Here is a 26,949-nt window from a genome sequence, read left to right as displayed (position 1 = left end):
TCTGGCGCGGCTTGCGGGCGTCCCCGAAACGGCGCGAAACGGCGCGGAGGTTCCGCCACGCTGCCGGAAAGCAGCTCGCGCGGCGCGTGCGCGCCTGGCCCGGGGCCGGGACGTCCCGCCTGGAGGGCGCGCGCCCCCTGCTGGCGGAGCGGGTGCCCCGGAGGAGCCCACTTCTCGCCGGCACCGGGCACGGGCGGAGGGTCTGCGTGGGCACGAAGGACATCTCCCTCCCTCCCCGGGGCTCACCTGCCCACGGGTGTGCGGCCCGGGGCCCCCGCCCCGGGAGGTCGCGGAGGCCGCCGCCTTGCTTCCCTCGGTCAAGCCTCGCCGGCAGCCCGAGAACTCGGAGGCGCCTGCGCACAGGGCGCCAGTTCCCGAAGCAAAGGAAAGGGACGGCGACGGGAGCGGTCCCCCCTCTCCGCTGCTCGGTGCAGGTCCTTGGGTCTGGGCGGCCCCGGAGCCCCTGGGAGGCCTCCGCACCCTCTCCTGCTATTTGGAGACCGGCCTGGGAAGACTCCATTTGCCTGTATGATTTTAAAACCCGAAACAGGACTGCTGCTGTCGGACCCAATTCTTAAACCACTTACTAAACGTGCCAAGTACAGTTATACATTTTAAAAATATATATATTTCATTGATTTTTTACAGAGAGGAAGGGAGAGGGGTAGAGAGTTAGAAACATCGATGAGAAACATCGATCAGCTGCCTCCTGCAAACTCCCTACTGGGGATGTGCCCGCAACCAAGGTACATGCCCTTGATTGGAATCGAACCCGGGACCCTTCAGTCTGCAGGCCGACGCTCCATCCACCGAGCCAAACCGGTCAGGGCCAGTTATACATTTAATTGTCACTTTTTGTTAGGGCCTTGCAGAAAACTCCAGTGGTCGAGCCCGTCCCTGGGCCCCAGCTGGCTCAGCCCCAGAGTGTTGGCGGTAATCCCGACTTTCTGGGGGGCCCGCCCGGGCTGGGCGCCTGCGCTTCTTGGGGTTCTTGCCCTGATGTCAACCACTACCTAGTAACTCCTGCACCTGCCTGTGGGTTCACTTCAGGATCCAGGGAGCCGAGACCGCCTGCTGGTGCGACCTCTTCAAGCCCAGCAGCCACTCCGTTTGGCTCCCAGGAGAGGACATGTGCCAGCAGCTGCCCCAGGTAGGCTTCCCAGCAACACCTGTCCCCCTGTCCTGGCTGTACCTGAGCAAGGTCTGAGACGTGATGCCTGGAATCGGAACGATCCCACTAGTTATTATAACCGGTGGAGCCAAAATAAACTTAGTTTCACTGAAATGCCCCAGAGTAGGTTTGCAAAAAATTTGTGACGGTAACGAGTGCTGTTGGGGTTGGGGCAGGACCAGGATCCCTTACACTGCCGTGATGGAAAGGATTTACAGCGGAGGCGCTTGGGCTTTGACTGTGGGGCAAAGGATGGTCTCCATTTGGGGATGGGGGTTACAGTTCCCCCAACGCTGGAGGGGAGGAGTTTGACATGTAGATACGCAAGATAGATCTCAATTTTTATGGGCAAATTTCATAATATGTGAACTGATATCTCAGTAAAACTATTTAAAAAATGAGGGGTCTAGTCCTGGTTGGGTGGCTCAGTTGGTTGAGGTTGTGGGTTTCATCCCCAGTCTGGGCGCATATGGGAGGCAACTGATCAGTGTTTTTCTCTCACATTGATGTTTCTCTCCTTGTCTCTCTCCCTTCCTCTTTCTCCAAGAACCAATAAAAATGTATCTTTGGGGACTAGCCGGTTTGGCTCAGTGGATAGAACGTCTGCCTATGGACTGAAGGGTCCCAGGTTTGATTCCGGTTGCGTGCTTGATCCCCAGTAGGGGGCGTGCAGGAGGCAGCCGATCAATGATGCTCTCTCATATTGGTGTTTTTATCTCTCCCTCTCCCTTCTTCTCTGAAATTAATAAAAACATATTTAAACACACACACACACACACACACACACACACACAAACTTATCTTTGGGTGAGGATTTTAAAAAACGAGGGGGCTAGAGGCTGCCGCTCAACTTGGCTGCCCCACAGTAGTCCCAAGAGGCCAGGCAGTAGTACATTTTGGTCTGTCCAGGCTCGAACCGTTGGTCCAGCCATCCCAGTAGGAGTGCCTACGTGACTGGGTCCCCAAGCTCTAGAGCCAACATTATGCCTCGCCTCTTGTGTGCCTGCTCACACATTTTGCAAATTGTTTCATCATCATCATTAGCGAGTATTTACCGTGCGTTTCCCATGTGCAATACCAGTGTTTGCACGCGTTGGGTGGGGGTCGGTACTCAAGGGCCAGCTGAGGACCCATGGAGGGCCACGGCTCCTGTGGCCAGGTTGGCCGGCTGGCCCCTGCAGCTGCTGTGACGCTGTGACTGTGTGTGGGCACCCATTTACCTGAGCAGGAACAGGTGCAGAGCCCGGCCTCTGCTCCGGTGTGCCCACAGGTTTGCCCAAAGTCAACCAGCTGCCATGGAGTGGGCGCAAGTGTGGTTTCCACCAAGCCTATGGAGCTGCCTATCCCCTCCTGTGGGTTGGTGTCAGTTTCACCCTCCAAGGGATTGGCCCTGGGTTAGTGTCCTGGAGCTGCTGTAACAAAGGACCACAAACTGGGGTGGAGGGTGGGTGTTAAAACAACAGAAATTTATTTTCTCCGTTCTGGAGGCCAGCAGTCTGAAGTCATGGTGTGGTTAGAGCTGTGCTCCCTCCAAAGGCCCGGGGAAGGATCCTTCTCCGTGTCCGGCGTCTGGAGGCTCCAGGTGGTCCTAGGCTTGGGGCAGTGCCGCTCTTGTTTCTGCCTTCGCGGTCATACAACTCCTGTGTGTCTTCTCTTACAAGGACAATTGGATTTAGGGACCACCTTCATCCAGATGACCTCATCTAGAGATTCTTAACTTAATTACATCCACACAAACTTTTTTCCAAATTAACTCCCATTCATAGATTCTGGTTGGACATATTTGAGGGCACCATTCAGCCCACCACAGCCACATGTCTAGGTTTTTATGGGATCCTCAGGGGCTGGAGGACAGCTACATAATGGGATACATCTCACCAGGTTGCAGCTCACCTCCCAGCTGGGCTGGGCTGGCCCTCAGGGGGCTGGTGGGATGGAGGGGACACAGTCCGGGCCATGCCCTCCTGTCTGTGCTGCAGAGCCAGGGCTGGGCTAGCAGATGCCTTTCTGGGGCAGCTAGCCGGCGTAAAATGACCCAGGGTGGGGACAAGTAAAAGCTATTTTGTATTTTTCAAAACAAATGATTCCTAAACATGGGATTTCAAAAACGCTTATTGCATTCTCCACTGCTACTGTGTTGTGGGCCTAAGACCCCAAAGGAACTGGACGGAAGTGGGGTTTGCTCCTCCCCTGCTCTGCATGGCTGAACTGTAGGAGGAGGACTGTGCATCAGGGTGAGGCCCACAGGACCCACCAAGAGGCCCCACCCATCAGGCACAGCCGGGACCACGGGGGAGGGGGCTTCCCTCTGCTGCCCCCAGCACTTTGCGATCAGCTACTGAGAACTGCCTGTATTAAGTTTGGGGGCCCAGGCACAGCTAGGTGAGAGGAGTGGGGAGGGGGCTGGGTCCCTGAGCTCCTGCCTGCTTGGACACAGTCAGGTGAAACCCTCAGAGTACAGGGCTGGCCTCCTACCCACCCTAGTGGCCCTCACCTTTCAAAACCCATCCCCATTTTGTTTGTTTTTTTGTAAATCAGGGGCTAGTTTGTTAGTGTGGGGGGCCAGCTAGGGGTCTCCTACAACAAGGGGACCTTTACTCTCAGGTCTTCTGGACGATTTGGTCCAGAGCCTGAGCTACCATTGTCCTCTGCCTCCCCCCCCCCCCGCCACTTGCCCCCGGTTTTATAAGCAAGATTTGCATCCCAGACACAGTGTTTTATTTGGGGAATTACTGAGGGCAATGAGCACATCATTAGCACCGTAATCAACACCGGACACCTTCCCACCGGGGCTGCCACATCTTGTCAACAGGTGTGATCCGGCAACAGCCCTGGGAGGCCTGGCACGGAGCACAATTAGCAGCTAATGAGGAGGCTCGCACTGGGCCAGGAGTTGGGAGAGGAGGAAGGTCAGAGAGAGCTCCGTGGCCCCTCAGTGGTCCTCCCTCGGCTCCTACCCAGGCAGGGCTGCAGGGAGCAGCAGGAAGAGCAGGTCATGGAGCGGGCCTCACTGTGCGTTGGGCATGTTCAAGATCTTGGGGAGAGCAGGTGCTCTGCACAACTGTTCTCAGGCACGCGAGATTGGCCCTGCCCCGGCCCCTCGAGGCCTAAGCAGGGGACACAGAGACTACAACTCCGTGGGATCAGTGGACCAAGCAGGACCAGCGGGCAGGCTGGGAGCAGAAGCCTCCTTCTTTGCCTAACCATGTGATGGAGGGTCTCTGTCCATGAGCCACCTGGGCTGCTTTCTCGGGAGAGCGGGCGCTAAGCTGGTTGGGGCTGAGCCCCCGACACCAATCAGCAGGCTGTGCAGGGCGACGCTCTCCAGGGGACTTGCTCAACCTGCCCGTCTGGGGTGAGTGGCAGCAGGTTAACTGTTCCGGGGCGTTTCCCCAGCCCATGGTGTTAGAACACCAGGGCCATGGCTGCCTGTCAAACATCAAGGCCGGGGTCGCCAGTGGTCCCTGAGGTGCCTCTGCACTCACGCTTTGCACTCAGCCCTCAGGTCATCAAGGGGCCCTTTTGGGCACCTGAGGGAACGTGTGTCTTGTGACAGAATTGTGGGGTGGCTGAATGGGGCAGGGGGTCCCCATGGGAGCTCCCAGCTCCAGGGCCTCCGCCCAGGTCCAGGAACCGGGGTGCCACTTGGTTACTGGAAGCCTGGCTGGTTGTCTCTGTGTGATGTTTTTACTGGTTGTGAAGGGCATGCCTGGCCTGCTGTCAGTGAGAGGGTCACCCTGGAAATCGTGCATTTAGGCCCAGCAGCCTAGCCTCGGGAGCTCCCAGCTCTCCCCAGGGGACCCCTCCCCCGGCTTCCTTCTCTTTACCCGACAGTCTCCTTAGGGCTGCCCCCCAACTCACCCAGTGCAGCCGCAGCAGTGGGGAGTAGGCTAGGGGCCCCTGTTGCCTGCGGAAGAGGAGGCCTTTCTCGTGCTGGGGCTCTGGGAATTCCATAAGGGGGAGCCAGCTGCCTTGGTGTGGGCAGGGGGCCACCTCCTGTCCTGGGCAGTCCTCACACACCACCTGGGTCAGCCCCTGCACCCCAGTCCTGACCTCCCTGGGCACCTAGGTGTTACAGGAGGTGGTCAAGGCAGTGAGGTGGGTGTGTTTGTGAGTGTGTATGGCATGCGTTGTCTCAGAGGTGGCAGCATGCCAGGAGCCAGAGGACACTGGGGAAACAAAGTCACCCTCTGATGACCACCAGGGCCAACCCTGGCGAGGCCTGGTCATGCCCTCTCTAAGCTGACCTGGAGCTAAGTAAGGTTATCATGGGCATCAAGGGGGCTTAAGAAGGATCAGCTCCATGGGGTTGGCAGTGCCAGGTGGGGTATAGGCCAAGCCTGGGGGGCAGGGTGGGAGGAGCTGGGAGAGCCACCGCAGGTGCCCTGGCTGAAGTGGCCTCACCCCAAGACACCTGCCATGCCGAGGCCAGGGGCCAGTTCCGAGGCCCACCAGGGGCGCTCCATGGAGAGCTAATCCAGGACCCGGCCATGTGCAGCTCCCCGAGGCTACGGGAAGGCGGCCAGCTGGGCTGGCACAGTCTATCCAGGACCTCGGGCAGGTACTGCCCCATCAGCTTGGCCATACCCCAACCCTGACACCTGGCATCTGCCCTCCCAGCAGTCAGTGAGCCACCTGTCCCACCCCCAGGCACCAGCCCTGCCGACTTTCCCCGCCCCTCGCTGTTCCCTCCCTTGGCTCACACCCTGAGCCTCCGGGACCAGTGCGGCAGATGGAGGTTGGTGAAGACAGTTTCCCAGGTGCTCACCCAGCCGCAGTGGGAAGTTTGTGCCACTGGGCGCCGGGACATGGGTGAGCGTGAAGGTCCTTGGGGAGCCCTTCTCAGCTCACTGTGGTTCAGATCTATGGGGGGAAACAGCCCCCAGGCCTGGGGCCTTGGAGCAGGGCCTGCAGGGTCCAAGCCTGATTTCTGATCCCATCTGTGCCCCTGAGCCCTGCACATCTGCTGCCCCCAGTGACCATCCCAGGACTCCAGACTGTGGGGGGTGGGGGAGGTCAGAGGGCTACTCATTTGCTTTCACCCCTAGATGCCTTGTAGGTCAGGAAGTTTCTGTAGCCCCTCACGCTGGGTTTGGAGATGTGGGTGGAGTCATTGGGAAGTCCTGTCCAGACCCAGCTCCAGGGTCGCCCCCCCCACTCCTACAACTGAGAGAAGGTGTCACAGGAGTTGTCCACTGGGACCTGGGCCAGGAAGGCACCGTCCACAGGCAGCAGGAAGAACCCTATGCAAGCCTGGAACCGGGGCTCGATGCCCTGACTGCACTGCCTGGGAGGCAGGGCCCCGGATGTGAGGGAGAGGTCCAGCAGGAGGCAGCTGGGGCAGCATCGGGAGCTGGGCCTGTGAAGCAGGGGTCAGCTGGGCAAATGGCAGCCCTCTCTCCCCGTCCCCAACAACTCAGGACAGCCACTCATGTCCTCAGCATGTCTGAGAAGCAGGCCAGGGCCCTGAGGAGTGTCTGGGCGGGGCAGCCCCTCCTGGGCCAGCTGGGTCAGGGCCAGCAGGGCCCAGCCTGGGACCTGTCAGCCCCAGGATTGTGCCCCCTCCTGGACACTGCCACATCATATTGGGGTGTCCTGGGCTCCAGACCCAGCTGTGCATGAGCCTCCTCTGCTCCTTCGAGAAGGCATTAAAGGCTGCATCCAGGACAGTCATGGTGGGGGATGGTTTGGTGAGGGTCTAGGGGTCTCGAGGCCATGCCAGCCCTGGGGGTGCAGTGGCGACTCTCACAGGCTCCACTGGGCCTCACAGCCCAGGGCAGCAGTGGAAGCAGGCAGGCAGGCACTCACAGGCAGGCACTGCCCAGCCAGTGTCCGTCTCGTGTCGCCCACAGCCTACACCCTGTGTGCCCACCTTGGAGGAAGCACCTGTCGGGGGGATGCACGTGGTCTCCAGTTGGGAGCAGTTAGTCATGAGGCCAGGAAGAGGGTCAGTGGCCCTCAGAACCAGCCCCTGAGGTCAGTGGTGGCCATGGTGAGGCGGGATCTGACATAAGGCAGTGGAACATGGCCTCCAGGATGATGGTGTAGGCCCCTGGGAGGAGGGGAGAAGGGCTGACCTAGAGTTGGGAAGACTAGGCTAACCAAGGAAGGCTTCCTAGAAGAGGCATGTGGAGCAGAGATCCAATGACAGGTCTGCTTCAGGCTCCAGGCCAGTGGACTCTGGTCTCCTTTTTATTTTGCCTACATTGGGGGACAGATTTTTTTCAGAAACCAGAGCAGGAGCCAGTCTACTGAGCTCGAGGCACAGCTCCTGCCTTCTGAGACCATGGTCCTGCTGGGGAGCCGGCTGGCTGCCCTTGGCCTCACGGGGATTATCCACACTAGCAATCAAACTGGCAAAGCCAGATTTCTCAGGCATGAGGTACCCTGATGAGGAACAGATTTAGCCATGTGAAAATAAAAGAAAAAAAGTTTTAAAAAAATGTGCAGTATAAACAGCCCCAACGTTGTTTTGTTCACACAGAGTGAAAAGGCCAGCAATAGCTTGGGGGCAGGTACTTGTAGCCAACCTCTGACAGAGAGCAGGGACAAATAGGAATCGTGTATGAGGGATGAAAGGTGTGTAAGAAGCCAGCTGTGCCTAGCCTGTGTGGCTCCGTGGTTGAGCCTCGACCTATGAACCAGGAAGTCACAGTTCTATTCCTGGTCAGGGCACATGGGCAGGTTGAGGGCTCGATCCCTGGTTCGGGGCATGAAGGAGGCAGCTGATCAATAATTCTCTCTCATCATTGATGTTTCTATCTCTCTCTCCCTCTCCCTTCTTCTCTGTAAGCAATAATCTATCCTAATAAAAGGGTAATATGCTAATTAGACTGGATAGACCTGATGTCTTCTGGACGTCTTTCCGGACAAAGCCTCAGCGGCTGTGAGGGCTGAGGAGGGCCAGCAGCCTCGGGGGCCGGCAGTGGCAGCAGCAGTGGGGTGACGGGGGAGCGCCTTCCCCTAATTGGCCCGGTCACCTCCCACAGAGGGAGGCCAGACTCCACAGGGAGCGGGCCTAAGCCGTCAGTAGGACATCCCTGAGGGCTCCTAGACTGTGAGAGGGGGCAGGCCGGGCTGAAGGACACCCCCCCCCCCCAGTGCACGAATTTTGTGCACCAGGCCTTTAGTAATAATAATAAGAAGCCAGCTGTGTTCCTGAGTGCATCCTGCAAAATGCTAAACCGAGACCAGAAGGAAGCTCACCTCCAGGTTGCAAAGTTGCTGGAGTGGGAGTGGGAACCAGGGCAACCGTCTTCTTTCCATAGTCCAAACTGTCACCCCTCCTTTCGTGGTTATCACTTACTTTTGCTTATTAAACCTATGGTTGGATCTGTCTCTCCACGCAGTCAACACCTGTTGTTACCCACCTTTCTACTTTTGTTAATCTCCTTCTTTGAATCTGAATTTCTGTGGTTACTACAAAGGCTGAGCCTGTCTCCAAAAACTACTAGCCATCCTGTCTTATGAGAATTCCTGCTTGTTTCCTTGGCCCCCTTTCTATCGGTTTCTTGGTTTTTTGTTGTTATTGATTAGTTTGTTTTCTCACTTATCAAGCCATGAGCACTTTTAGGTAATGGAAATCTCTTCTCCCTGTTAGCTGCCAATTTGTCTATTGAATAGAAATCTTAAATTCTGACAAAGTCAAGTTTACCCACACTTTGCTGTGTTGTGTCTGTGTTGGCATCTTTCTTCATTCCACCAAGCCTTTTTCTATCCATAGAGTTTCCTCTATCATACGTTGGCCTTTAATGCATTTGGTATCGGCCTATACATGATGTCAGCCAGGGGTCTGCTTTATTTTTCTTGACACAATGACTCATATTTTTCTACACCGTCTGCCCCACAGATCTGCCCCTCCCGGCACCCCTGTCATTGTTTCATGGAACCATCCTTCTCGTGTATGAGGTCCCCACATGCACATGGGCATTTTTTTTTCTTGAAATCTCTTGTCTGCCCCTTTGTATGTTCCTATGTTAATCACAGTGGCTTTGTCTTCATATCTGGGAGCTTGCTACTTCTTTTTAGATCATAGATATTTATTTCCTTTATTTTTTGAATGAATTTGTTGTGTTCCTGGGGAAAAACACACACCCTCTGAAGGTTTTTATTGGGATTGAATTGAATTTATAGAATAGTTTTAGGAGCACTGTCCTCTTTATCATGCCGGGTTGTTCCATATAAAGGTATTCTGCATTATTAGTTAAGTAGATTTCTAGGACTTTGTGCATTTCATTTGTTATTAGAAACGACATGTTTTCTATTAAATTTGTTATTACTGTTGACATAAAGAAATACTACTATGTTTTATGGTGGTAAAATATACATAAAGTAAAATTTATCATTTCAATCATTTTTAAGTGTATAATTCAGTGGCATAATCACATTCACAATGTTGTACAACTGTCACCACCATCCATCTCCAGAACTTTCACACCTTCCCAAGCAGAAACTGCCTCATGAGACGCAGGCTCCCTCTTTCCCCTTGCCTCCCCAGACCCTGGGAGCCTCTGTTATACTTTCGGTCTGTGTGGATTTCCCTAATCTGGACATTTCATATAAATGGAATCACTATATTGTTCTTTTGTGTCTGGCTTTTTCCACTGAGCATAATGTTTTCAAGATTCATCCAGGTAGTAGCAGGTATTAGAATTTCATTCCTTTTTATGGCTGAATAATATTCCATTGTATGTAAATGCCATATTTTGTTTACCCATCCAACTTGGGTTGTTTCCGCCTTTGGCTTGTGTGAATAGCACTGCTGTGAACATGGGTGTAGAAGTATCTGTTGAGTCCCTGCTTTCAGATTGTTCAACCATCTAAAATTGCTGAGTCATGTGGTAATTCTGTGTTTAAATGTTTAAGGAGCCCTGGCTGGTTTGGCTCAGTGGATAGAGTGTCAGCCTGGGGACTGAAGGGTCCTGGGTTCGATTCTGGTCAAGGGCACATGCCTGGGTTGTGGGCTAGATCCCCAGTGGGGGTGTGCAGGAGGCAGCTAATCAATCTCTTATCATTGATGTTCCTATCTCTCTCTCCCTCTCCCTTCCTCTAAGAAGTCAATAAAAATATATTTTTAAAAAGAAAAATAAATGTTTGAGGAACCACCAAACTATTTTTTAGTGGTTGAAACTTTTCACATTCCCACCAGCCATGCACAAGGGCTTAACTTTCTCCATATCCTCACCAAGACTCATTATGCTACTGATTTTTAAATCAATTTTATTGTGGTTTAATTTATGTGCAATAAAGACATCCATTTAAAATGAAAAATCCAGGAGCATTTGAGATCTTGTTCCTGGGCATATGTCATCAGTTTGGCTCAGATAAACTCTTGTAAAAATCCCCTACAGGTCTGGATGTTTCTTACGTCGCAGTGTACTTGGCGTAGTACAGCAGGGTTTGGAAGTAGCCCACCCGGGACCACCCTGTGGACCTGGACCTGGTGCTAGGGGCCAGCGAGGGCCCATTGTGCTCCACTGGTTCCCTGCTTTGCATCAAGTGAACTGGGCTGATTTTCTCTTGGAATTGCAGCCTTCTTTGCTTTAAGCAGCAGGCCACAACTTTATGTGAGCTGTTCTTAGAAAATCCTTGCGGTGGGTAGGGTTGAAATAACCCAGGGAAAGGAAAAAAATGGGTAGCTGCTTTTAATTTTGGCTTTTATATTTTTTATTGATTTCAGAGAGGAAGGGAGAGGGAGAGAGAGAGATAGAAACATCAATGATGAGAGAGAATCACCGGTTGGCTGCCTCCTGCACGCCCCCTACTGGGGTTCGAGCCCACAACCCGGGCATGTGCCCCTGACCAGAATCAAACTCGGGACCCTTCATTCCTCAGGCTGATGCTCCATCCACTGAGCCAAACCAGCCAGGACTTTAATTTTGGCTTTTTAATTGAATTACTCACTAAGAATCTAAACAAAATCTTTGCTGGTAAATGAGAGACTGAACTCTCTTTAGCTCAGAAAGAGAAAGGACACTTGCTTCCCCAACCCAGATAGCCAATGGGGTGATGATAACTGTTTAGACCCCCCAAATCCGGAGCGGCAGGGATGGGGGCTAGGAGTGGGTAAGCTCTTGCTCGGGTATTCTTAGGTGACTAAGAATCACTGTGAGTTGTCTGGGAAAATTTCCTCCAGGGCGTAGAGCAGTCCTATGGGGATGTTCACTGCACGGCTCATCCGGAGATGTGCACGTAAGGGCTGGTTTTTCCTAGTAGTTTATTCAGACTCTACAGATCTCATGGGAAGTCGTGCCTCCCAGGTCAACAAGGCCCACAAGCCAGCCTCCCGTTAATGTTAAGCTGGCCACGATGAGGATCCTTCGATACTTCTCAGTTAATCATTTGTGCACACAATTAGAAAAAGCCAGCTATAAAATTAGGCATAATGACTGGAAAACATATTCAATTGGTCTTTCAAAGCTTCAAAAAGAGGATTAGATACATGGATCAACCTATGATGTCCTTTAGGTGTCAGCCCAATTCTTTGAGGTATTAAAAATGGCTGCCCTTATTTATTTATTTATTTATTTATTTATTTATTCCTCACCCAAGGATATTTTTCCCATTGATTTTTTTAAAGTATGTTTTTTATTAATTTGCAGAGAGAGAGGAAGGGAGAGAGAGATAGAAACATCGATGAGAGAGGAACATCATTGATGGGCTACATCCTGCACACCCCCTGACTGGGAATCGAACTGTGACCTCCTGGTTCATTGGTCGAAGCTCAACCACTGAGCCACTTGGGTCGGGCCACTGTCCTTATTTTAAAAGGGGGAAGGTCATTTGGTACTCGACTTATCAAGGACAGATATAAATTGTATATGCCTGCAAAACAAAATTTGGATCCAGCTATTCTGTTTGTGTCTGTCTGTGTATGTTTATTAATGTGTGTTGTAAATGTGAGATAATTTTCTACCTGTAGATGGTATTGTTAAAATTAACTTAAAGGCAAACACTTATAAGGATTGAATATTCTAAAATTCTCAGAAATATAGAAAATAACTCAAATGCTTTTCAAGTTCACGTGACCTAAGATTAATCCTTAGTAAATAAAAGCTAGCTTAAGTTTGTTGGTTTAAATAAACCAGACTTGTCTTTATTTTGCTTAGGTTTTACAGAAATAACCCATGTTAATAACTGACTTTGATGTTATTTTTTTTATTTTATTTTAATTTTTTAAAATATATTTTATTGATTTTTCCACAGAGAGGAAGGGAGAGAGATAGAGAGTTAGAAACATCGATGAGAGAGAAACATCGATCAGCTGCTTCCTGCACATCTCCCACTGGGGATGTGCCTGCAACCCAGGTACATGCCCTTGACCGGAATCGAACCTGGGACCCTTCAGTCCGCAGGCGGACGCTCTATCCACTGAGCCAAACTGGCTTCGGCTGACTTTGATGTTATTAACATATTTCTAGAGGTTATAAAATGCTTCTATAAATCTACCAAGCTAAAGAATGCTGATCGATTATTTCTTAGTTTTCATTAGACATTGAGGTTTTAAGGATTAAAATCTCAATATATATATGTATGAATAACTGCAGTGTTTCCAAAGGGTCCCTGGAACACCTCAAAAGATTTGTTTTATAAACATAGTAAAATAAGTGATGAAAACTCCTGGGATTGGTAACAGTGGTTGTAAATTAAACGAATGAGTCAGGGCGATGGGAAACCCAAGACTGCTGTGTGGTTCTTCCTGGCCTCTGGCATTGTCTTAGTGCATTTAAGCTGGGCTTATGAGCTGACATTATTTTTAAAAAAAATATTTTCTGCACTGGCCGGTTTGGTTCAGTGGATAGAGTGTCAACCTATAGACTGAATGGTCCTGGGTTCGATTCCAGTCAAGGGCACATACCTCGGTTGTAGGCATCTTGGTCCTCAATAGGGGTATGTGGGAGACAACCAATCGAAGTGTCTCTCTCACATTGGTGTTTCTTTCTGTCTTTCCTTCTCCCTTCTTTCTCTAATTGATAGTTTAGAGAGAGGAAGGGAGAGGGAGAGACAGAGAGAAACATCGGTGTGAGAATGGAATATCCATCATTACCCCTACACATGTTGATGAATCAACATATTGAAGGACACATCTGAAAAGCTAATGAATATTCTGTTAAGACCCTCCTCTGAGTCCTCCTATAGGATTCCAGCAGCCAATGAAAGATAAAAGAGCCTCAAGACAAAAGATCCACAGCTTGATCTCCCTCCTGGGAGCACTCCCACATCTTTCCCTTCCCCCACAGGCATGCATCTTCCAAACTCTAGGGGACCCTATGAGACTTGCAACCAGGGGAACAGTGGGCAGCAGTTGCTCAACCCGGGCTAACCCCTAAACCTGTCTCCAAGGCTCCCTTTTCTCTGACTTTCTCTCTCCTGTTGCTTCTTCTACGTTAAGCCCTTCCTTCGTTTCACGCCCCTGGCTGTAAACATACTCACAAAATCCCCTGGATTTGTGTTGTGAAATCTTTCCTACACAATGTCAGGAACGCATGGACTACCATCAGACCCTAGGCAGACCGCCCTGGGCCCAGACCCCATTCAGTAATAATACAATTCAACCCCCCCCAACAATCTAATTAAAAAATGGGCAGAAGATGTGAATAGATACTTCTCCAAAGAGGACATAGACATGGCCAATAGACATGAAAAGATGCTCAATGCCACTATCATCAGAGAGATGTAAATTAAAACCACAATGAGATATCACCTCATGCCTGGCTACCATCAATAAGTGCTGGAAAGGATGTGGAGAAAAGGGAACCCTTGTGCACTGTTGGTGGGAATGCACATTGGTGCAGCCACCATGGAAAACAATATGGAGGTTCCTAAAAAAATTAAAATTGGAAGTACTTTATGACCCAGCAATTCCACTTCTGGGTAATGTATCTGAAGAAACCCAAAACACAAATTCAAAAGAATATATGCAACCCTATGTTCATTGCAGTGTTATTCACAATAGCCAAGAAATGGAAGCAACCAGAGTTCCTATTAATAGACGAGTGGATTAAAGAGTCATGGTTCATATATACAATGGAATATTACTTGGCCAAGAAAAAAGGAATCTTACCATTTGCAGCAGCATGGGTGGACCTAGAGGATATTATGCTAAGTGAAATAAGTCAGACAGAGAAAAAGAAATACTATTTGGTTTCACTTATATGTGGAGACTAAAGAGCAAAGTAAATGAACAAACAAAATAGAAACCAACTCATAGACACAGAGATCAGACTGATAGTTGCCAGAGGGGAGGGGAGATGGAGGAGCTGGGTGAAAAAGGTAAAGGGATTAAGGTGTACAAATTGGAAGGCACAAAATAGTCAGGGTCTGTAAAGTACAGCATAGGGGATATTGTCAATAATGTAATAAATATGTATGGTGCCAGGTGGGTACTTGAAATATTAGGGGGACTGCTTTGTAAAGTGTATGATTGTCTAACCAGTATGCTGTACACCTGAAACTAATACAAAATAATGTTGAATGAAAACTAAAAAGAAAAAAAAGAAAATGCCATACAAAAGTGATCATATTAATTTGTACTCCCACCAGCTGTATTTGAGAGTTCCAGTTGTTCCATATTCGTGTCAACACTTGTCATTGTCAGTCCTTTTAAATTTAGTCACTTTGGTGGGGGTGTAGTGGTATTTCACCGTGGACTTGATTTGCATTTCCCTAACGAGTGATGACGATGTTGGGCATCTTTTCATGTGCTGATTGGTCTTTGGCCTGTTTTTAAAAACAGCTTTACTGAGCCCTACCCAATTTTGCTCAGTGGATAGAGCATTGGCCTGTGGACTGAAGGGTCCCAGGTTCGATTCCGGCCAAGGTCACATGCCCGAGTTGTGGGCTCGATCCCCATAAGGGGGTGTGCAGGAGGTAGCCGATCAATGATACTCTCTCATCATTGATGTTTCTCTCTCCCTCTCCCTTCCTCTCTGAAATCAATAAAAATATATTAAACAAACAAACAAACAGCTTTACTGAGATATTCTCATAATATACAACTCACCCACTTAAAGTGTACAATTCAATGTCAGTATATTCACAGAGAAGACCCTCCTTTAACCTGAATTATCGAACACTGATTATCTTTGGGATTTAACATTTGCTTCAGACTTGATAATGTTTTTTAATGAAGTCAACCTAAAATTACAATGGAAAACAGCACTTAGATGCAAAACACGTAATGTACTACCGTCATATTAACAACGAGTGCCCTGTGAATCACCAGTAACACGCTTTATACACTTCCTGTGCTGTCGGAGTTAAAACAAGAAGCGAACTCTTCATTCTCATGCCCGTCTGCAGAGGCTGCTCAAACAATTGTTCTTGATGCGAACACAAAGGAAATTTCCACATTTTAAAATCCATTTAACTGTGCAGTTGAGAAGCTCCCACCTAACCCTCAATTAGAAGTGATTAATCCTGTTATTAAGACCATCCAGTGAATTTTTAAAATTCCAGAGTTTGAATTTTTGATTCCTAAAATTTCCTATTTGGTTCTTTAAAAAAATATTTTCCGTTTCCCCTACCTCTCCGTTCACAAAGGCTTGTTTTCCATGGTCTCTTTGGGTGTGGTTGCAATAGGGGTAGTGCAGTAGCTTCTTTAAAATCCTGTCTGTAGTTCTAATAGCTGACTCATCTTGGCATGGGCCCAGTTGATACTTTTCCCTTGAGGCTGGGTCACAATCTCCTGGCTTTTCCTGTGTTGAGTATTTTTGGATTTTCTCATGAACAATGTGACTATGATGTTGTATAGACACTGAATTGTTATATTCCTGGGAAGACCATTCCTGCTTTTGCTTTGTTCTGGTGGGCCGTATCTTTCACTGTGAATTCTGCTGCTCTCGAGGTGGGCAGAGGTCAGTCTCGGCCCATTTTCCATCTTGTCTGAGCTGTTTCCATCCGCCTGCACACGCATGACTCGGGGGTCAGCAAGGGGCTCAGGTAAAGTCTGAGCACTCATACCCGGTGGCCACACCTCGGGCTGTCTCCATGGCAAAGCCACGCCTCACACAGAGAACCGCTCCATGCTGGCAGCTTTCCCAAATATCAGTTCCCCTCAGGATCTGACTTCTGTTCACTCCGGAGGGCCCTTGGGAAACTGTTTTTTTTTCACATTTTGTCAGAACTTTTCAGTGGTTGTCTGCGGACAAGACTTTAAGGCATTTGCTCCGCTATGGACTCCGTAAGTTGATTCTTGTACCGGGCAGCCTGGTTGAATTTTGTACAGACGTACCTTGGAGATATTGAGGGTTCCGTTCCAGACCACCACAATAAAGCAAGTCATAATATTTTTGCTGGGGAAGGATCTTGCCTTCAATTTGTAAAAAAGAAATAGCAGCATCTGTGAAGCCAAGTAAAACGAGGCATGCCCGTTCAACTAGCATTTGGTTTAACTGCACGTGTAGAAAACCCAGCCCATGGAGCCGGTCAGGGACGGGGCAGCGGCACATACCCAGCGCAGCAAAAGGAAACCTCTGCAGGTCTGTAACTCAGAGGAGTCCCACACAGGGAATTGCTGTTCGCAAAACCGTCGGAGGGGTTGGCGGGGAAGTGAGGGAGTCGCCAGTGACTTCGGCATCAAGGCCACACGACTGAGGCTGTGGTCTACAGTCAGGAATCTGTGAGCCGTCACTGGGGTCCAGCTAGCACAGAGGTGCGCATTGTCCATACCCAATGGCCAGCAGCCACAGCACCACGAAGGCGCCTTCCTCCTTCCATCTGGCGACAGCCAGTGCCGGGCAGGTGGGCTCCCATGGCCCCACTGTGCCTGAGAGCAGTGCTGTGTGCTCGCTGGAGCTGGTCGGGTTGGATTTGTCTCCCCCAACCCCTGGACCCTTGCAGCCCCCCACCCAACCACTTCACTGCACTACCAAGAGCCCAGAACTCATTAGAAAGAAGCCACAGTGTGGCCAATACTCTGGGAGTCACATCCTGGCTGAGTGGCCACCACCTAGCATGGCGTAGTGGGTGGCCTGTGGAGACCCTGCCAGGGCCCCCTGGGACAGTGACCACACCCTGGCCATGCAGTGCCGTTTTGGCCATTCACTGGGGCTCAGTTTCTCCACCTGAGCAATAGGAGAGTAAGAGCCCATAGAGCAAGGCCTTGGCTCCCGACAGGTGCCTGGTACATGAAGGTCAGCCCAGAGCTCCACCCACACCCACCAAGGGAAGGGCCCAGGCAGCTCTCCACCCGCACCTCTCCTCCTGGGCGGCCCCTCTGCAGGGTCCCCACCCACACATTCCTGGAGCGTGAGCAGCGCTGGTCTCCGCTGCCCCGGCAATGCCTCATTTGCTTCCCGGACAGACCCGAAGGCTGCTGGCCTCTGGACCACCCACTCCGCAGTTGAGGAAACCACGGCAAAGGAGGCTCAGGTTTGGTCCATCACTCTGGACTCCAGAGTCACTACGGGCAGGCCCTACCCGGACCCTGGGCAGGGGCATGGGGTTGTGCCAGGGTCACCTGGGACCCAGCTCGGTGTTCAGGCTCAGGAGGAGCTGGCCACAGCCTCACGTGTGGGGGCTGGGGGAGGATAGCGGCTCGGTCAGGGTGTGGGTCGTGTGTGGGCAGGCCTGGGAGGTGAGAGCCTCCTGGAAATCCAGCCAAGCTGCTCTGGGTGGGAGCAGGGATTAGGCAGAGGGTGGTACTGGGACCCACCCAGCAGGGCACCTGCCAGCCCCAAACAAACAGGCTGGGGGAGGTGGGGCAGCCTCTGCCTCTGCCACCGCGAATGCCCCTCCCTAGTCCTCATTGCCCTTGGGGAGCAGCGCAAGGCCCCCCCCCCCCCCCCCCATGCTCCAGGGTGGTACCCTGAGGGTCAGCTCTGTCCTGCACCAGCGGCTCCTGACACGCTGTGTGACCTGGGCTGCTGCACAGCATCTCCATCGGAGACCCGTCCTAAGCCTGTAAGCTGCTCTCCTGCCACCCTCTCCCGGGAATGTGGTCTGACTTCATAGCCCATCACTTAAGGGCCAGACCTTGGGGACTGAGGCTGGGCTGAGGTGGGAGATTCTGGGGGGGGGGGGGGGGGGGGCAGGTGGGGCAGGCGGGCCGGAGAGAGCCTCTGCCAGGGTCCTGTAGCCAAGCACCTGCCCCAGGCTGTGAGCGTGTGACTCTCAGGGTGGGGGAGGAGCTGGCCACTCCTCCCTCACAGTCACCTCCACCTCACACTCTACTCTGAGGAGCTGTGGTCCACTCAGACCCTGCTCTGGTAGCAGGGGCAGAGCCAGCCCTCTCTGTGGCCAGAGTCCTGGACAGGGCCTGAATCTTCCTTGCTCCAGCCTCTGACCAGGGCTCACATGCAGGTGGCTCTTGAGTAACAGGTGACCAGGAGGATGCTGGTCTTAGAGGACTCATCGGACCATGTTCGGTTCTACCCTGTCCTGCCCCCACTGGGACCCATGTCACACACAAGTACCCACGCCCGGGACTGGCCGCCACACCATGATTCCTGCTTGTGGCATCCCGGCCAGCTTGGAAGCTGCAGCCTTAAGACAGCTGAGGTGTCTCTGTGGCCCCAACCCGACCTTGGGTGGGGAGGGCAGGGTGCTGATTCCAGGGCCCATGGTGGCTGGCAGAGGCTCCCAGGGTGGCCCACCCGGAGTGCTGGGGGCCCCTGGTTACATGGGGTTGGTGGGGGCTGAGGGGAGAAGAAGGGGGAGGTGCAGCTCTTGCCTGGTCCCACCCACGGCCCGTTTTCTGGTCTGGGGTCTGGTTTTCTCCCATCCCCTCTGGGGCCTGGTGTGGGCGGCAGAGGGATTCCCTGGGGCCTTGCCACTCCTCAGGACACTCCCTGCAGGCTGGCTCTTTGCACAGCTGAAAGGGGTTGCTGAAGCATGAATGTGCCCCCGCCCCCTGCACCCCCATTTATGAGCCAGGGGTGGGGCTGACACCGGCCTGGGCAAAGGCTTCGGGGAGGGGAGGCTCCACTCCACTGGGCCACAGGCAGCCTCCAGCCCTGGGCCTCCCTGGGCAAGTGCAGAAGGTGGTCTGGCTCCTTCAGGCCCCACCCCAGCCTGGGACAACCCTCCTTACCCACCTCTCACTCTAGAAACTGCAAGGGGACCTCCCACCCCCACAGGAATGCCTCCCCACTCACTGCCCCACCCAAGGGGCTGGAAGGTGGGAGGCGACCTCGCCCTTTGGCATCCACCCAGGCCTCTGTTTTGAGAGACTTCAGAAGGGAAACCACCAGCTTTGTCCACCTGTCTGGGCCCTGGGTTTGCACAAAGCCCAGCACCTGTGGCTGTGGGTGTGGCAGGATGTGGAGGGGCACATGGCCATGCCCCAGCAGGACCCCCAGTCCTAAACTGCCTAGTCCCCCTGGTGCAAATGGGGAAACCGAGGCCAGCCTGAGCCAGAGGCGGCCCTGCCTCCTTCTGCCTGCCCTGCGCTGCAGGGAGAGAGGATGGGCCAGCTGTTTGCCTGCCCCTGGAGGCAGGGTTACAGCTGGTGGCAGGGTTGACTCAGACCCCACACCCCTGGCAGGAGGGGCCAGTTTCCCGGAGGGGGGCTGACCGGGCGGGCCAGGTGGCTGCTTGGTCCCTAGAGTGGGCCCAGAGGCAGCCCAGACACTGCTGCAGGGGCCTGAGAAGGTTCCACCTGGAGCCCCAGGGGCTCTGAGACCCCTTCACTGGCTGTGGGCATGGGCATGGGTGGGTGAGCGGTGGGGACATCAGAGGGGCTGTCCTCCACAGACCATGGCCTTGCAGAGTGCTCACCCCACCCTGGGGCTCCTCAGGACCCCCACCCACGGCCTCCTGCTCCTGCTGCTCAGCCTCAGTGAGTACTGGGGGTGGGCTGCTGCGAAGGGTTGGGATGGGAGAGCGCTGGAGGGCAGCCAAGGATTCTTAGGGGATCGGGATCTCAGGAAAGGCTCTCTCTGTCGTATGCCTCCTCCCCAGTCTCTGGACAGTGCCCCTCCCCCGCCCCCCCATCCTCGGCAGGTGCCTCAAGTCCCAGGCAGATGTCTGAAATCTCAGTGTTCTGAGTTCAGGTGGCGTCCTGAACCTCAGCGGTGCCGAGTTCCCAGCAGGCTGTCAGCCATGTCTCTTCCTGTGGTGCCCCACAGGGTTGGAGGCTGAACCAGGGCAGTGATGTTATGGGGACTCAGGCCAAAGTGAGGGTATTTGGGGGATAGGTGTCTGACTGCACTGAGCAGCGGTGTCCCAGGCAGAGGATGCGGGAGGCCTGGACTCCCTGGTGCGGGGCCGGACCTGGCCTGGGGGGTGTGTGTGGTGGCTGTGACATCATGGGGTACAGGAGCCTAACCTTCCGTGTCCACACCTGTGGGGTGTATTCAGGGCTGGGGGTCAGGGAAGGGATGGCTTTGCCTCCTTCCTCCCCAGGGTAGGGCCTGTAGCAGGCACCCAGAAGCCCCAGGCCATCCCCTCGAAATTTGTGTCCCTGCCCTGCAGGGTGGGTGCAACTTTCCTGGGCCCAGACTGCAGACACAGGACAGGTAAGGACTCTGGGAATAAGGGGAGGGTTTTCTGGCCCTAGGCAGGTGTCCTTAGATGCTGGGCCATGTGGCTCAGCCAGAACCCTGCTCTGTCCTCAGGGTGTCATGACCCCATGGCTGCAACGTACCTCCCAGCAGTCTGAGCCGATCGTCATTCTCCGGAGGGCTCTGCAGGGCACAGAGAGTGAGCACAGGGCCCAGCCCGCCAAGTGTCAGGAGACGTGGGGGAGCGGGGGGGGGGGGGGAGGGGGTGGCTCACCTGCTGGTGCTGTGGCCGTTCTGGCTGCTCCGCTCATTCAATTTTGGAGAATGGACAGAAGCACCCCATTGAGCCAATGGTTAAACTGAGGCCTGGAGAGGGTCATGTGTGGCCCAGGGTCTCAGCATGGGTGCGGGAGGAAGAGGAGGCTGACTGGGAAAGCCCCGCCCCCTGACCCCCTGCCTGCCCCTGTAGAGAAGGCCTGTCCCCCGGGGAAAGAGGTCCATGTGGTGGATGAAAACCTCGTCTTCTACGCGGAGTGGGAGCTGGAGGCCTGTGTGGATGGGGCCCTGCTGGCTGAGCATATGGACCGGGTGAACGCGATTCCCTTCACCTACCAGCAGCTTGACATTTTAAAGCGCAAATTGGACCAGGTAGTTCCTGACTTGGGCTCCCGCCTGCTTGCGGTGCCAAAGCCTTTCCCAGCCCCCTGGGAGTGGCTGTGGCCCTCATGGTCAGTTTCCCCGGCAGGTCTACCCACAGGGCTACCCTGAGTCCCTGATCCAGTCCCTGAGTTACTTCTTCCTTGAGGTCACCCCCGAGGACATCCACAAGTGGAATGTCACATCCCTGGAGACCGTGAAATCGCTGCTTAAAGTCAGCACAGGGCGGAAAGTGGATGCTCAGGTGACCACCTGCGGGGAGGGGAGCACAGGGGGTGGCTGTGCAGGCCTGAGGGGCTGTCTCCCTGCCCCGAGGCATCTCACTGGGTCCTCCCACAGGTGGCTGCCCTGATTGCCCGCTATCGGGTGGGAGGGGGCCGGCTGGACAAGGTCACCCTGGACCTGCTGGCCAGCTTTCATCCTGCCTACCTCTGCTCGCTCAGTCCCGAGCAGCTGGGCTACGTGCAGCAGGATGTTGTCTGGTGAGTCCCTGGGGCCAGCTGGTGTGGAGGGTGCGCTGTGCTCCAAGCTCACTTCTTGGCCCCACACTGCCTCCCCAGGGTGGTCAGGCCTCAGGACCTGGCTGCGTGCCGTCCACCGCAGATGGATGTCCTCTATCACAAGGCCCACGCCGCCTTCCGGAACATGAGCGGTTCCGCGTATTTTGCAAGGATCAAGCCCTTCCTGGGTGAGCCAGGAGGACATGGGGGGGAGGGGGGGTGCCTGAGGTCCCCATCGGTGCTGCCAGCTTCTCACCTCCCTGGGCTTCCCCCTGGTGGTGTGACCGGGGGTCAGGGTGCCCTCCACCCTGTAAGCCAGCGGTTCTCAACCTGTGGGTCACGAACAATGAAAATACATCCTGCATAACAGATATTTACATTACGACTCATAACAGTAGCAAAATTACAGTTATGAAGTAGCAACGAAAATAATTTTATGGTTGGGGGTCACCACAACATGAGGAACTGTATGAAAGGGTCACGGCATTAGGAAGGTTGAGAACCACTGCTAAGCGTATATAGGCTGAGGCCCTGTGCGTTCCGACCCCTGCTCAGGCACTTGACCACCTCCAGCCTCTACCCTGACTGGGAGAGGCAGGGGGTCACCAGGCCAATCAGGGTTTGCCCAGAAATTCCTGAGGAAAAGGGAGTCCCGGTGAAGGAAGTGGGCTTCTGCTAGCTTGTGGTCAGAGGGTGAGAGTGGGGGGAATGTTGTGAGGTCTTATGCGTAGGGCCCCTCTCCCTGGGCACAGGTGGGGCCTCCACGGAGGACTTGCGGGCTCTCATTCGGCAGAACATAAGCTTGGACATGGCCACGTTCAAGAAGCTGCGGAAAGAGGCCTTGCTGGTATGGCCACGAGAGGGGCGGGGCCATTGGAGGGTGGGCCGTGGGAAGGGCGGGGCCACGGAGAAGGGCTTGTCCTGGATGGGGGCCTTTCAGGGCAGGGGCACTGAGAAGGTGGGGTCTGGGGAGGGGCGGGGCCATTGAGCCAAGGCCAGCTCCAAAGTCTGAGGTGCTGAGGCAGGGTCTGTGGGCTGGGGAAGCATGGGGTGGTTTGGACACAGCAGAGTCCAGCAGCCTCTGGACAGAGGTGGGGAGACCCTGACGGTCGCCCGGGGACTCTGGCAGCCGCTGACCATCGCCGAGGTGCAAAAACTTCTGGGTCCAAACCTGGAGGGCCTGAAGGCAGAGCAGGGGAACAGCCCTGTGCGGGACTGGATCTTCCGGCAGCGGCAGAGCGACCTGGACAGCCTGGGGCTGGGGCTCCACGGCGGCATCCCCAACGGCTACCTGGTCTTAGACCTCAACTTTCGAGGTGGGCGGGGAGGCGGGCGGGGAGGCCGGCGGGGAGGGCTGGGCAGATGAGGTGGAGGGTCTGAGTCACTCCCTCTCTGTGCAGAGGCCCTCTTGGGGGGCTCCCACCTCCTTGGACCTGGATCTGCGTTCACTGTGATCCCCGCTCTGCTCCTGGCTTTGCTGCTGAACTGAGCTCACTGCCCTGGAGGCTGAACCGGGCCCTGCTGTGGAGATTCCCGCCGGTGGGAGCGGCCTGGGCGGTCCCTGCTCCATCCCGGGGGTGGGCTCAATAAAAGAGAACCCGTTCCCCCTCCAAAGAGGTGACCTGTGGTGCTCTGGGGACGGCGCGGGCGGGGGGCGGGGGGCGGGGGGGACGACGGACCCCTTCTGGCTATGGTGTTCGGAGGGGCAGGGTGGGAGCACCTAGAGTCAGGTTGAATTTTGTACAGGCGTACCTTAGAGATATTGAGGACCCAAGTGGCTGTGTGTTTTGAGGAGGAGGGGCTGGCTGGCGGTGGTATTCTCAGGGGTGGGGGCCTTCGGGCTGGAACCTGTGGACGCGATGCCCTGAGTTGCAGCCCTTCTGTTTGTACTCGGAAAGGAGGGGGAAGCAGGGCAGGGACTCCAAGCAGGAGGAGGGGAGTGTGAGGTGGGGGGTTGGGGCTTTCCTGATGCTGTTCCATTGCCCCTGTCTCTCCTGAGGCCAGGCCAACACACCCAGGGTGGCCTTGGTGACTCCTCAGGAGACAGCTAAGAGGGTCTCTGTGCCCCTCCTCGGGGCCAGGGCAAAGGGACACACGCAGGAGGATCACCTTGTTCTTTATTAAAATCAGCAAAGTAAAAAAATCAGCGGAGTAAGTGCCATGGAGCCCGCTCCCCAGCCCCAGTTCTTTGTCCTGAAGCAGACCAGAGGGTGGGGCATGTCTCCCAGAGCGGGCAGGGGCTGGTGACCCCGTAGTCACAGCTCTGCCTAGGCCCTCAGTGCAGCTGCAGGTCCTGGGAGCCAGGTGTGGGCAGGCTCCTAGGCGAGGTTTGAGGTTTTCCGTGCCCGGGGCTTGCACCTTAGCCTGGGCTGGCGTCCGGCTCCACCTACCAGCACAGCCCTGTCTTCAGAGGACATTGTGAGTCCCAACAGGGCCCCAGGGCACCCCAATACAGCAGCCACAGGAGGCTGGAGGGCAGGGCCACAGCAAGTGGCAGGTACCCCAGGTGGGCTGATGGGCTGCCTGTAGGTGCAACATGGAGAGAGTACCCATCAGTCCTCGCTGGGAGCCACCCCCAGGGCCCTCCCGCAGCTCTGGGGCAGCCCCTCCCTCTGGGCTCCAGGCTCACGCTATCCCTGTGGGCGGGGAAGACCATGTGTGGCCACTCTTCTGGGCCCCAACAAAGATCTCAAAGCTTCCCCCTCCCTGGGTTTTGGCCTCTACTTTATGCAGATCAGTGGGCTTTGGAGGAGGTGATTGTATCCTGTGGTAACTCAGTGGGTGATACAGGGTGAAGCCAGTGTCACCCAAATGTCAACTGAGGGGCAAACGGAAAAACTGTTGGCCAACGGAGTATGAGATTGGGCGCGAGTAGCAGTTTGGGGTCCGTGGGGCCCTGGGCAGACAAGGCCAAGCAGAGGCAGGGGGAGGCCTGCCAAGGGGGAGGGCTGGATGTGGGGCTGTACCTGAGGTGGGGGCGTCCTTCCCAGGCCCTTCCCCTGGGGGAGTCAGATGGGATATCCAGGGGGTGTTGCTGTGAGTCCTGGTGGGGCTGGTGGGGCTGGCGGGGTCCGTGTCCAGGCCCAGCTCGTCCAGGGACTTGTTCAGGCTGCGGAGCCAGGAGCTGATGGTTGGGTGGCTGCGTGCCTTCTGCAGGTCGCCCACGTTCTGGCCCAGCAATGTTCTCACATTGTTGACACTGAGGTTCTTCAAGGGAAGTGGGGGGCCCAGCTTTAGGACCAAGGGGAGACCCGGCAGGGCAGCGCTTACCCAGGGAGTGAGCAGGGGTGAGATGTGGCAGAACCAGCCTGGAGAAGTGACCCGGGGCCCACCCTGGGGTGCCTTTGGACCTGTGGCCTAGGGCTCCCCGGGTTGGCCAGCCTGCCTCCCGCCCCCCAGGGCCCACCTGCAGCGCGCAGGGGTTCAGGTTGGTGAAGGTGTGGATGTCCATGGAGACGTTGGCCTGGGCCAGGCGCTGCAGCTCCTCTGTGGGGGCACCGCCTGAGGAAGGGGGGTGGTGAGAAGGGGGTGGGGCTTCTGGAGGACGGGGGGGGGGGGGCTCGGGGGGGGGGGGGCGGGCGGGGGTGTCTGCACACAGGGCGTCTGCACACAGGGCGGGGTCTCACCGAGATAGGGGCGCACGAAGTCGTAGTAGGCAGCGGTGGTCCTGGTGCTGCCGAAGGCCTCTCGGGCCTTGAAGAAGAGCTCGTTCTTCCGGCTCTGAGGGCAGGAGGAGGTATCCAGGGCCCCGGCCAGCCTGGGGAGGGGAGACTGATGGGCAAGCTGGGAGCCCTCCTCCTACAGTTGGCTGGGCCTGGCCCTCTCTCCCTAAACCACAGCTACCCTTTTGCCCTCTCTGCTGGGCTGATAGTGTCTCCCCAGAATTTATGTCCACCCCAAACCTCAGGATGTGATCTTATTTGGCTCTTTCAGAAAGAGGCTCTTTCCTATGTATAGATGTCATCAAAGTAAGATGAGGCCCTACTGAATGAGTGTGGGCCCTAAAAGCTAACGATTGGTGTCATAAAAGAAGGAAATGTAGACACAGACACGGGCGGGAGACAGCCCCGTGCTGATGATGGAGGCCGAGAGGGTGATGAGGCCATAAGAAAGGCCGAGGATTGGCAGCAACACTAGAAGTTGGAGGAGGCAGGAAGTTTCAAGGGGAGCCTGGCCCTCTTGACACCTTAATTCCAGATTTCTGGCCTCCGGACGGTGAGAGAATACATCTCTGTTCTCATAAAACTCAGTTTGAGCTCTGGAGGGTGTGGCTCAGTGGTTGGAGCACTGGCCTGCGCACCGAAGGGTTGCTGATTCCATTCCTTGTCAAGGGCACATACCTGGGTTGTGGGGTGAGTGCAGGAGGCAACCAATGGATATGTCTCTCTCACACTAATGTGTCTCTCTCTCACATTAATGTCTCTCTCTCTCTCTCTCTCTCTCTCTCTCTCTCCCCTCCTGCTCCCTCCTTGCCTTCCACTCTCTGAAAATGAATGGAAAAAGTATCCTTGGGTGAGGATTAACCAAAAATAAATGAAAAAACAACAACTCAGTCTGGCAGCTGCAGGACACTAACACACCTGTGTTGGCCTGGCCCAGACCCCTCCTGAGCCTCCGTCTCCCCCTCCCGTTCTGCTGGGTGAGGAGGTGAGCTGACCCAGGGTGCAGCGAGCGTGTCGCTGGTCGGCTCACCGGAACTCCGAGGGCCGGATGGCCTGGATCTGGCGGGGGCTCATCCAGCAGAGGCGGGAGCCCCCGATGGCCACAAGCAGGGCACTAGTGATGGTGCCTTTGTGGTCCAGGAACTTCTGCAGGATGGCCTGGGGGCAATGCTGGGGTCAGGGTCCGCGGGTACCCCCCGCCTCCCAGCCTCACCACCTTCCCCCACCCGTCCTGCCCTCACCTCCGTCTGGTTCTCCAGGGCCACGTCCGAGGCCAGCAGGGCCATGACGGTGTCCCTAGACGTGATGTTCCACTGGTGGATCTCCACGAGAGAGTACAGGTAGACCAGCGAGGTGATGAGCCGAAGCTGCTCTTCCGGGATGCCACTTGGGTAGATCTGAGGCAGGCGAGTGGATCAGGCCCAGCCCTAGCGCCCACCACCCACCTGCCTCCACCCAGTCTTCAGTGTACCCGAGCCAACTTGGCCTTGACGACGCGCTGACACTCAGTAGGCAGT

At 54.8% G+C, this 26,949-nt stretch overlaps 2 protein-coding genes across 3 annotated transcripts in view; one reads left to right on the top strand and one right to left on the bottom strand.

Moving 5' to 3' along the window:
* The first annotated feature begins 382 nt into the window (after nt 1–382).
* LOC139009218 (mesothelin-like) lies at nt 383–23,384 on the top strand. Of its 2 annotated transcripts, XM_070413354.1 has the most exons (13): nt 383–1,150; nt 17,475–17,542; nt 18,006–18,073; nt 19,865–19,949; nt 20,585–20,628; nt 20,728–20,812; nt 21,083–21,261; nt 21,359–21,514; nt 21,610–21,752; nt 21,831–21,958; nt 22,523–22,617; nt 22,900–23,086; nt 23,171–23,384. In XM_070413354.1, the coding sequence occupies exons 4-13, from the start codon at nt 19,868–19,870 to the stop codon at nt 23,257–23,259; spliced, it is 1,188 nt and encodes a 395-aa protein (XP_070269455.1). In that variant the 5' UTR covers nt 383–1,150; nt 17,475–17,542; nt 18,006–18,073; nt 19,865–19,867; the 3' UTR covers nt 23,260–23,384. The 2 variants fall into 2 exon arrangements, with proteins under 2 accessions (XP_070269455.1, XP_070269456.1); XM_070413355.1 differs by lacking the exon at nt 18,006–18,073 and having other exon boundaries at nt 390–1,150.
* Nucleotides 23,385–23,920: 536 nt separating this feature from the next.
* Nucleotides 23,921–26,949, bottom strand: part of LOC139009528 (mesothelin-like protein) — a 6,109-nt gene continuing 3,080 nt past the window's right edge. The window contains exons 4-9 of the mRNA XM_070413796.1: nt 26,674–26,829; nt 26,463–26,590; nt 25,397–25,527; nt 25,177–25,271; nt 24,737–24,977; nt 23,921–24,293 (exon numbers count right to left, since the gene is read on the bottom strand). Coding sequence (XP_070269897.1) covers nt 24,157–24,293; nt 24,737–24,977; nt 25,177–25,271; nt 25,397–25,527; nt 26,463–26,590; nt 26,674–26,829 — 888 coding nt within the window. The 3' untranslated portion in view covers nt 23,921–24,156. The remainder of the gene's footprint in view (nt 24,294–24,736; nt 24,978–25,176; nt 25,272–25,396; nt 25,528–26,462; nt 26,591–26,673; nt 26,830–26,949) is intronic.

Source organism: Myotis yumanensis, unplaced genomic scaffold (genome assembly GCF_028538775.1).
Source record: "Myotis yumanensis isolate MYYU_CA2020_CCGP unplaced genomic scaffold, mMyoYum1.0.hap1 SCAF_4, whole genome shotgun sequence".
Classification (NCBI taxonomy): Eukaryota; Metazoa; Chordata; class Mammalia; order Chiroptera; family Vespertilionidae; genus Myotis; species Myotis yumanensis.
Note: the sequence above shows the minus strand (reverse complement) of the source record. Positions and strands in the feature narration are given on the sequence as shown.